The sequence below is a fragment of the Lupinus angustifolius genome, chromosome LG08, assembly GCF_001865875.1.
Source record: "Lupinus angustifolius cultivar Tanjil chromosome LG08, LupAngTanjil_v1.0, whole genome shotgun sequence".
Classification (NCBI taxonomy): Eukaryota; Viridiplantae; Streptophyta; class Magnoliopsida; order Fabales; family Fabaceae; genus Lupinus; species Lupinus angustifolius.
In genome coordinates, this window is record NC_032016.1 from 20,196,976 (window position 1) to 20,209,020 (window position 12,045).

Below are 12,045 nucleotides of genomic sequence, written 5' to 3' on the forward strand. Positions count from 1 at the left end.
CCATGTGATTATGTGAATCTAATCCACCATTAAACTTTTGCATAACATATCAATCTACAAAAAAAAAGTTGGATCTGTATCTTTTATATTATTTCCAAAAATCATGTAAACCTATTCGAAATATTTATTTTTTAAAATAATTTTGTCACAGTTAAACTTTTGATGTGTTTTTTCTATGCATATAGATTAAGCGATCAAACACAAGAATTCATACTTGACAAACTCAAACACCTTTTCCGTAGACTAGTATATATTGACATAATTAAACTTTTTAATAACATAAATGCATAAATGGATAATGATGTTGAAAATATGATAAGTGAACATTGAAATAAAATGGCAGAATAAAAGTTGAATATGTATAGTATACCTAAAAACGATGAATTAATATGTATGAAACCATAATGTTAGTTATACAATATTAAATTAGCATCTAACTAATTATCAATTCCATAGTTATGATAATTATATTGTACAGTGGTTGGTTCAAGCAGAAAATCGGTTCTTATAATGATATGATACAAAATTATACCAAACATACAATCATATCAATCAAAATAGATCATAATAACCAATTTTCATTTAAAATTATAATTTTTTTATAAAAAAGACTTAAATTTTATTAAAATGGTATTGCAGAGAATCAAATACTCAACTATAACATTTGTTTATAAATTTAGGAGTATAATGAGCAATTTGATGTATGATAGGATATCATCAATAACTAATTAAATTGCTATATCATTACACAAGTGCAACACCAATTTGAAGTACAATATGATATAAAAAACATTAATGAAATTTCTCTAACAAGAAGCAGCAATTAACTAACAAAACTAAACTTAGCTAATTAAACCACATATGTTAATAGAAGAATTGAGTTTTTTCCCCAAATAAATTGGCAAATTTATTAATAAGATCTTTTACATTTAAAAATAATACACATGACCAAAACATAAAATGACAGTATCCACTAATATGTTAATAAAAGTATGATTAATTGTAGGGGTGAGCAAGGTCCGACCCGACCTGTAGACTCATTTCAACTCGATGACTTAGAGACAAATCTGACTCGTCTAAATAAATAAAAATGAACAGACTCGATCAAAAGGGACAAACTCATTGTCAAAAAAGGACGAGTTCAGGTCTATGTCTGGGTCACTTGGTCCGTCTCTTATAGTTGTATATCAAGAATAGTTGAATAAGTACCTATCAATATCTATTTTATTCAGTCCACATAACTCAAATACCTATAAGCCTACACAACATATCCACACCACTTATCATATGATCCTTATTCCTTATCATTTTTTCCATTGTTTAATTCTCCTAGATAGTGAAGGACTGCTGCAACAAGAGTGAAGAACACTGCGGCGCTTAAGAGTGAGTTGTTTTTTTCTTCTTCATTGTTTGTTTTTCCTCTTTGAAGTTGTTTATGTTTATACTATTGCCTCTGGTTGTATTCATCTTTTGTGAACTTTTGAGTATTGACATGTTATTGTCATTTCAATTCTCATGTGTTTTTTATCATTTACAAGAACACTTCAACTTATGTTAATAATTGACAGTTTAAATTGTTCGGAAATTTTCAATGTCTTCTATAATTTTCAGTCACGTGATTGTAATAGTTTTTAGTTTGAAGGATGCAATTTATAGTGTGTAGTTTATATAATGATATATGTGGGACGCAGGTTTTATTTGAGTTTATATAGAGATTGTGATAATTTTGATTAGGCATGCTTAAAGATTTAAGAAAAAAATCTATGTTTGTTATTTTATCATTTTCCAACCCGGATTCGTCTCTATCTTGACTCATCCCTCTCGCGACCCACCCTAATTAGTGACAAATTTGGGTTCAAAATTGACCCGATAATTATTTAGGGACGGGTGAGAAATATGTTTAACTCATCCCAATCGGTCCCACACTCACCCTTAATTAATTGAACACAAATGAAAGTAAAAATGAATTATTAAAAAAATAAAAATGATCACCTTGGGAGCCATCTTAGCAATATTTTGATGATTCTCAAATCTCCCATTTTATTTTATTTCTCTTAAAAATTCAACTACCAAACAAATTATCTAAAGAAAAATTTTCCTAACGAATAATTAATGTTGTGCATAATTTAACGATCATATAAACATGATTATATTGTCGACATATCAAAATTTAACTCTATATAAATACATCTAGGTATTTATTCTCTTCATAATTTGTGTTAATGATAATAATTGGATGTCATTTAACTATTTTGATTTCATGCATAATTTACATGATTTGATAACCTTTTTTCTAACCTTATATCAGGGAAAGAGACATCCCAATCAAGGTTAGAAAAGGGCATTATCTTCTTATTATAATGAGAATTACTTATCATCTAATAATAAGAAAATTTTGATACCGGATCAAATTTATATTACAATACCAAAAAGTGATAAGAGTTCGATTCTTAAAAGCGACATTTGTTGAGAGAATCAGCCATATACCTAGAAATGATTAGTTCCTGAACCAAAAAAATTATATTACAATGATGAATGCAGGTGAAAAACTTGATTAAGTAAGTAATTCCAGCCTATTGGGTCATGATCACTCTTCTTCTTTTCTTGTTACTTTTTTATTTGTAAAGTTTCTGTCAGGAAGCAGATATATTAATGTAATTATCTGAACTCAAGAACTCACTTTTTGTATCTTTCAATTTTATTAACTGAGATTTAATGACTTGATTAAGATACAATCATCCCTCTCAAAATCTTTATACATGGCTTCACGTTTTAAAATTTCCATTGGTGGAGTGACCCTTGCCATGAGGATAACTTGTCATAACGGGAAAAGAACTTCTCTAATTTGAATGGAAAAGAAAATCAACAATAAGATGATTATTTATGTTCCTAAATATTTATTCCTACTATCTACTGATTAATTGTTTTTGAAGTTTAATATTTTACTAAATTATGATTGATGAATGGAATGAACTAATATATATATATATATTAGAGTAATAAAGTCTCATCCTTAATTATATTGTCACCATTATATGCACAAGAAATTTAAATTTTAAAGTATTTTTATCATCATATTAGCCAATACTCCTAACAACTAAATTAAAAAACTCATATTCGTCAATCATATTGTTATAATTATTAAGATAATTTTAAAGTTTTTTTTTACCAACAGGTATTGGTTCGTGGTATATGTTTAATTCTCCTTAAGCAAGTCACGGTTTCGAGTCTTGTGGATGGAAAAATACCATTGAGAGAATTATCTCTACATACCTGTGGATGTTTCCGACTCGGACATGATTGCCTCAAGTGTGAGAATACATGTGAAAAACTAAAAAAAATTGGTATATTATGTAAGAAATACATGTTTGATCTCGTATGACATTACTTGCTTGCTAGGGAAACAATCATACATTTAAAAGATATCGATTTATTACTCATTGTGAGAAAGATACATTGATTAACATAACAAATATTAGCCAATAATGCTAATAACTAACTCTAATTTAAAATCCCTATAGTTTATTTCCTTTTGTTTAAATGTCTAAAGTTCTCTTATAGTGACCTTAACATATACCAAAGAGGTGTTGCTATGTTATCTCTCTGCATTCGGAATACTCAAATTAAGGGCAGGACTGGTGTTCCAATTCAACTTCTATTTTATCACCATTGCTTCATTGACTCATCTTGTCACTTTCACTTCCTTTTTCTCAACCCTATATCTTTTAATGTCAATTTTCTTAATATTGCTTTTTCAAATTTTACACATTAGACCAAATACACTAATCATTCAGATGAATTGAGATATTTTTGAGGAGGTTAGGGTACTAAATAAAGATTACAACACATGACATTAATCAAATTTTAACATATATAATTTAAATTTATTTTCAATATTTTTTCATAAATAGGAATACAAATATTCTCCTCATATTTCAGTACTACACTCTCCAATATTAGAGATGAGTAACTTAAATTAAATATATCAATGACAAATTGGTTTGGTTTGGCCCATACACCATGATAACATTTACCCAATATAATCCAATGTGCATATTTATGAAGATAAATTATTTATACTAAAATAACTATGTTTATCTACCTTGAACTAATAATCAAGTATCACCACATATAATATTATTAACTTTAAAATTTAATCTAATTTTTATTTGATATATATTTATCAAAATCCGATTTAATGATATTAGATTATGCATAAAGAAATATGATAAGAGATCTAAACTCCATATATAGTGCTCTTGTATGATCCCATGTTCCATGTAAAAATATCCTAAAGTTCTCTTTCTATATATATATATAAATAATGATGACGTCATTCTAAGTTGGACCTTCTTGCAAGGACAAGAGATATTGGGCCTTCCTAACCTTATATTGGAACAAAGTTATTTCACATTTTATCTTCCATTTAATATTTTTTCCCATGGCTTTATAAGATGGCTTCCTCCACCATCATATACTTTTTTCAAACAGAAATAAGATTCTTCCTATCCATATAAAAATAAAAATAAATAAATCTGACACGGATCATAAATATTAAAATGTTTTAAACATTAGTCTTGAACATTTCATTGATTGTTGGAGAAAGATTAACCAATTAATATTCTAAAAATCAATATTTAATTCTCAAATACAGAAAATAACAATCACAATTGTTCTTTAGTACTGAACGAGAATGGTAGCTATTGAATGCCCGGTAGAATGAAGATGATCAGAAGTCTTGGTCGAAATGTCATCTGGACCCGTCGGGGGAGGTACCTAAAAAGATTCTCTGACGATCAAGTCAGTAAAGAGTATTTAGAGAGAGAATAAGAGAGAAATTAGAGCAATAATAATATGTGCAAGCAATAAATAAGAGAATGAGAATTAATTATACTATCTGTGTGAGATCCTCTATTTATAGAGTTTGAGGGTTGCTGATGTGGCGCCTAGCCATTGGTTAATACATGGTGGGTACAATGGAGATTTGTTGGATTGTCCTTGTTCACCCTGCAGATTTGCAATTGTCGAATTGTCAGGGGCAGGTGGAATGTGCAGGCGGCGTGACAGGTGGAACGTCAGCTCGCATTAAAGGCGAGTCAGTGGCGCATTGATAGTAAGGTCAAATATGCATTAATGACGTGTCAAAAACATTAATGGTGCGTCCGAAACATTTGTGATACTTGTAGTAGGTCTGGCTCACCTTAGGCGGGCGAACCTGATATGGCTTAATAAGACCACATGCTTGAGGCAAGCTAGAAACTACCCGAATTTATCCAGGGAGGAACAACAATATCCCAAAAACAAAATAGCCTAATAAAAACCTGCAAAAATATTGGACATTCCATTAAAATACACCATAGTGAGAAAAACATTAAATGTTTAATCAACACTAACCAATCATAGTGGTAGTCTATATGGAAAGTGGATCTCATAAAATATGAGTGAACCAACTAATAATTGAGTTAAGAGAGGGTCGTTAACGTAATTAGAGGATCATCGAACTCATCTTACTTGTCTCACAAGTAGTAAGTATTAAGTTGTTTTAAGAATTAGTCTTGTACATTTCATTATTAGTTAAACGAAGTTAAATCAATCAATATTATATAAGAGTATGGGTGAGCATTGGTCGGGTTGGGACAGATAAGGCGTGTCCCTTATTCGACTATACATGTTAGTTGAATCATTTTTTAACTCTAATCTCACCTTAGACCCGAAGATAACCTTGTCCTAAATATTAATTGGGTGGCCTTTGAACTTGAATCTGGCCCTAGACTAGAGTTAGCAAATGGGTCTGGATGGGTTTGAGTAGTGCACTACTCAAACCCGCCTCTCGTTCGACTATTTTAGGTTTCAGACCCACCCTAAACTCGTGCAAGTACCTATTGGGTTGCTACCTATGGGTCCTTGAGCACCCAATAGATTCATGGGTACCCATAAATTTAGAAAATATTTAAAAAAATTGAAAAAAACTTACATATTTGTGCATGTGCTTATAATCATGCCAGTTATTTCACACAATAAAAAAGGAGAAAAATGATAATAACAACTGTAAAACATAATTAAAGTACAAGTGCACAACTTTAAATTATCATTTAAATATAAATATTTTTACTAAAAATATAATTTAAAATAAGACAATAAAACATATCAAACCTATAATATTCACCCATCAACATAACATGACTTCATAATTGTGGATTAACAAATATCACATAACAATTATGAGGAAAAATATGTTTAGTTATTTTTGTGTGTATATATATATATAGGAATTGTGGGTGTGGATATTCATGGGCATGGGTACCTCATTACCTAGATCCGGACCTGTTTTACAGTGGTTTCAAAATTTTCGGTCTCAACTACTCGCAGGTCCAAAATTAAGGACTCGGATCTGACCCATTGCAAGTATCACCGATGGGTACCCACAGTCCCTAGTACTAATTGCCATTCCTACCGTAGACCCAATTAAATATGGTTTGTATTCATTTTAGATAAAATATTCTCAATATTATCTATATGTAATTTGACATATAAAATAGTATATGTATATACAATGAAAAATTATAGAACCACTGAGATCAAAGAGTTATCATTACTCTGTGCATAATTGAATACAAACACATACAAATATGACGAATGAGTGATCATGAGACGAGTCGGGTTGGGTCGTGCTTATCCCATACTTAACCCTAAATATTCACTAAGTTTAATTTTTGAATTCGAACTCAACCCTAGACCTGATCATATTCAGGTCCGATCATGATTGGGTCATACTGAGTGAGCGGGTAGGGTCAGGTCGTGTTCACCCCTATATAAGAGAAAATGATATATGTATTGACAATGTAATAGTTTTATACAGTCTCATTGTATTATTTACCATTAATATTTAATCATTATTAACTCTCTAAAAATAATACAAAGGAATGATGAATAATACACTAGATAAATATTGCACTCATTATATAATATTAAAAGTCAATATTAAATCCTTAAAAAACAATCACAATATTCCAAACAAAACACATTTGAAATACCACCATGGTGAAAAAACATTAAATTATTAATGAAAACTAATCAATCACAATTAGTAAGTATTGAAATGTTTTAAGGATTAGTCTTAGACATTTTCATTAATAATTGAATAAAGTTCGACAACTCAACATTCTATAAGGTAAAATATTAATATTACCTAAAAATAGAAAAGAACAATCACAATATCCCCAAAAAAAGTACACTAACAAAACCCTTAAAAAAATCTTGGACTTCATATTGAAATCACGTCATATTCAGAAAAAAAATAAATTATTAACCAAACACTAATTAACCATAATGTAGTCATGTTGAAAGTGGACCCAGCAGAATAAGGGTATACCACGTAATTTAGTTGAGAAAACAGGGTCATTTAAGTAAATTACAGGGTTTCTTGGCTACCCTTAAGTGTCTCACAGAGCGTACATATATACGTATTCTCAGCGCTTCCATTTTCTCATCAACACACAGAGAGAAGAGATTCATCACTCTATAATCCTTATCTAACATCTTTTCATTCTTCCATTTCTTCTTCTAAAATTCTCTCCCTTCTTCTCTCTGGATCTGTCACCTTTTTGTAAGTTCTTCTCACTTTTTACTCAAAATTTTACTGTGAAACGTGTTTATGATCCTAGTGATTCCCATTTCTGTTTCTGTGATTTTTTGTGAGAAATGACTTGGCTTTGTGGCAAATGAGTTTTTTCTATGATCTGGGTATAGCTCCTTTTTGATAGATCTGTGATGATTGTGAAGATGGTGTTTTCACTGTTTATGCTGTTGTGTTTCATTTTCACGTGAACATTTCAGCTGATGTTAGGGGGAAATAAAAATCAGATCTTAATTCGATTTGTAATTCTGGGTTCTTATGTATGCTTGAATCTGTTCAATGTGATTGGTTATGTAAAAGAATTCTGAATTCTGTGTTCTGTAGTTTTATGACTTGTGAGGAATCTTAGTATTGTCACCAATTTTGGTTGATTTTCGTGTGTTCCATGTTTTGTTGTGTTTTAATTTTCTCCCTAGATTTTGAAGAGTGAACTTCTTTCGAAAAGTTCATTGATGAATAATTCAACCTATTGTTTGTTTGTTTTTACATCTTAATTCTTAACTAACTGAATCCACAACATGTTGGGAGATTAATTTGGAAAATAGCATTTGATTCATTTCTGTTTCTGGCTCTAAATTATAATTTGTGTAATGCGATTCGTCTTTGTTTTTGTTATAGAAGTTACCAGACATGGGTTCATATACCCCAAAGAATATCCTCATTACTGGGGCAGCTGGATTTATTGCATCTCATGTTGCGAACCGACTTGTCCGGAGCTACCCTGACTACAAAATTGTTGTCCTTGACAAGCTTGATTACTGCTCAAATTTGAAGAATCTCATTCCTTCAAAATCATCACCCAACTTCAAGTTTGTGAAGGGAGATATTGGTAGTGCTGATCTTGTCAACTACCTTCTCATCACCGAGTCCATCGACACTATAATGCACTTTGCTGCACAAACTCATGTTGACAACTCATTTGGTAATAGCTTTGAGTTCACCAAGAACAACATATATGGTACTCATGTGCTGTTAGAAGCCTGCAAAGTAACTGGCCAGATCAGGAGGTTCATTCATGTGAGCACTGATGAGGTATATGGGGAGACTGATGAGGATGCTGTTGTCGGAAACCATGAGGCTTCTCAACTTCTTCCCACAAACCCGTACTCTGCGACGAAAGCTGGGGCAGAAATGCTTGTCATGGCATATGGTAGGTCATATGGTTTACCAGTTATCACGACTCGTGGAAACAATGTTTACGGCCCCAATCAGTTTCCTGAGAAGTTAATTCCGAAGTTTATCCTCCTGGCTATGCAAGGAAAGAATCTTCCGATTCATGGGGATGGTTCTAATGTGAGGAGTTATTTATATTGTGAAGATGTTGCAGAGGCATTTGAACTTATCCTTCACAAGGGAGAGGTTGGCCATGTTTACAATATTGGGACAAAGAAGGAAAGGAGAGTTATTGATGTGGCCAAAGATATATGCACACTATTCAAAAAGGATCCAGAAGCTAGCATAAAATTTGTAGAGAACAGACCGTTCAATGATCAGAGATACTTTCTCGATGATCAAAAGCTAAAGATCTTGGGTTGGTCTGAGAAGACCACTTGGGAAGAAGGCTTGAAGAAAACCATGGATTGGTATACACAGAATCCTGATTGGTGGGGTGATGTAACCGGAGCACTGATTCCTCATCCGAGGATGCTGATGATGCCTGGTGGCTTGGAGAGACACTTTGAAGGATCTGAAGATGAAAAATCTGCATCCTTTGGCTCAACTAATACCCGGATGGTGGTTCCATCAACCAAGAACACTGGCACTCAGCAGAAACCCCCTTTTAAGTTCTTGCTCTATGGTAGAACTGGGTGGATTGGGGGTTTGCTGGGAAAGTTGTGTGAAAAGCAAGGGATTCCATATGAATATGGAAAAGGGCGCCTGGAGGATCGTAACTCACTTATCGCCGATCTTCAGCATGTGAAGCCAACCCATGTTTTTAATGCTGCAGGAGTAACGGGCAGACCCAATGTTGATTGGTGCGAATCTCATAAAACAGAAACCATCCGCACCAATGTTGCCGGTACTCTAACATTGGCTGATGTCTGCCGAGAGCAAGGGATCTTGATGATAAATTTCGCCACTGGTTGCATATTTGAGTATGATGCAGCACATCCAGAGGGATCTGGAATTGGTTATAAAGAGGAAGACAAGCCCAACTTCATTGGCTCTTTCTATTCCAAAACTAAAGCTATGGTATGTTTTCTTACATGATATGGTTTTATCATTCCCTTTTAATTATGAAACATCTCAAATAATAAACTTTATTTGAATTTTGAGCAGGTTGAGGAGCTCTTGAGAGAATATGACAACGTGTGCACCCTTAGGGTTCGCATGCCGATTTCATCCGACTTGAGCAACCCACGCAACTTCATTACAAAGATTTCCCGTTATAACAAGGTCGTTAACATCCCGAACAGCATGACTATTTTGGATGAACTTCTACCTATTTCAATCGAAATGGCAAAGAGGAACTTGAAGGGCATCTGGAACTTCACAAATCCCGGGGTTGTGAGCCATAATGAGATCCTCGAGATGTACCGGGATTACATTGACCCTAACTTCAAGTGGACTAACTTCACACTTGAAGAGCAAGCCAAAGTTATAGTTGCTCCTAGAAGCAATAATGAGATGGATGGATCCAAATTGAAGAAAGAGTTCCCAGAATTGCTTTCCATCAAGGAATCACTTATCAAGTTTGTCTTTGAGCCAAACAAGAAATAAACAACTTCATGTTTTGGACATTGCAGTTATGTGTTGGGGATACATTAATCACTTATTATTCCACTGTTCTATTCAGTTAATGTGTGTAGTAAGTGGCCTCAGTATTATAATTGTGTTAGGAATGTTTCCTAAGCTTTCATTTCTAGATCTTTATTTAAGTTCTTGGTATCATTAGCAGCATTAGATAGGGGTATATGTTATCTGAAAGTTTGTGGTGGCCAACTTTTAAATTATATAAGCTTGTATTCTTTTGTTACTCATCTTTAATGGAAATTTAGAATAAGAGATGTTCAAATTTTTTACATTATTGAGATGTAACTTGGGTACTTATCTGTAATGTAGAATGAAAATTCAGGAATAAGAAAAGCTTTATCATTAGTTAAACTAAAAGGTGTTACTGTTAATTTCATCAACAAAAAACTAATATATACTGATATACTTGTATTGACAAAAGTCAAAAGTGTCTCTCATCAATTTTGTAATATGTCTACTTGTCTTGCAAACATATAACTAATTTTATAATGAGATTAAAGTATGTCTTTCATATAGATAACTTATTTTCTTCCGCCAATAAAAATAGGGCAAATGTATTGTTTTGTTTTAGAAATATTTTTGTAAAAAATAATTAAATATGATACATTTCATGACTTTTTAGTGGTTGTAGGAGATAACTTGTCTCCTTATATTAGGAGATACTTTCTTCTCTTTTATAAAATGATATTATTTTAGACAAAAAAAATAAATAAGAAAGTGATATTATTGTCTTTATATAATTAATTGTCAAATTATGTAATATTATTTCTTTTAGAAGTTTGCACAAAATTCCTTTTAAATTGAAACTATGAACATTTCAACAAATTTTCTTTAGAAATTTATATATACCTCAACCTAGTAGATATAATTTTAACTTTCATGGTATAAGTGAAATATTTATGCATATTCAATATAAATATATAATAAATATATTATCTACCATTTATTTAGATTATTGTTATTAAGGGTTAATAATAATTAAATGTGAATGATGGATAAAACAATGATATTATATAAAATTCATACACTGTCGATGCACACATCTTTTCTATTAAACAATTAGTTGCAACAACAAAAGACTTGTTGATAATAGAAACATAACTACATTCTCTTGATTAATGTCTCGAGCTTGTAGATATTCTCAGATTAATCATGATCATCTCTCATAGATAATATTCGTGGTCTAGACCAAAATATATATAATTTCTCCAATATAAACTTTGGGGAATATTAATAATTGTATAAAGAAAGTTGTTTAAGGAAGATAAAAGAATTATTCTCTTGAAAACTAATGTGCTCATGATTTTGGAAATATTAAATTTATCCTTTCAATATGTACCCAAACAAAATCTCTTTCCAATATTTGTTTTTTTTGTATTCCTTAAACAATTACTAGATACATTCTTCTAGTAAAAAATTACTTAATGAAAAATCATCTCAAGCGAAATAGGATAATTTGTCCCAAAAAATATATTATATCTTTATATTCCTAATCAATTAAACTTCATAAAATAATAAAAATATTAGTCTCTATTTTATGATTTTTCTTTTAATTAAATTAATTCTTAATCAGAAAATAACAGAATGTGAAACAACAATTAGGACATAATTTTCATTCATGTCAGATTCCATTTAATTATATATATATATATATA

At 31.4% G+C, this 12,045-nt stretch overlaps 1 protein-coding gene across 2 annotated transcripts; it reads left to right on the forward strand.

Moving 5' to 3' along the window:
* Positions 7,467-10,364, forward strand: LOC109355064 (trifunctional UDP-glucose 4,6-dehydratase/UDP-4-keto-6-deoxy-D-glucose 3,5-epimerase/UDP-4-keto-L-rhamnose-reductase RHM1-like). 2 transcript variants are annotated; one of them, XM_019597978.1, is made up of 3 exons: positions 7,467-7,606; positions 8,258-9,829; positions 9,917-10,364. In XM_019597978.1, exons 2-3 carry the CDS (start codon positions 8,267-8,269, stop codon positions 10,355-10,357), a joined length of 2,004 nt encoding a protein of 667 aa, XP_019453523.1. In that variant the 5' UTR covers positions 7,467-7,606; positions 8,258-8,266; the 3' UTR covers positions 10,358-10,364. The 2 variants fall into 2 exon arrangements, with proteins under 2 accessions (XP_019453523.1, XP_019453524.1); XM_019597979.1 differs by having other exon boundaries at positions 7,467-7,605; positions 8,255-9,829.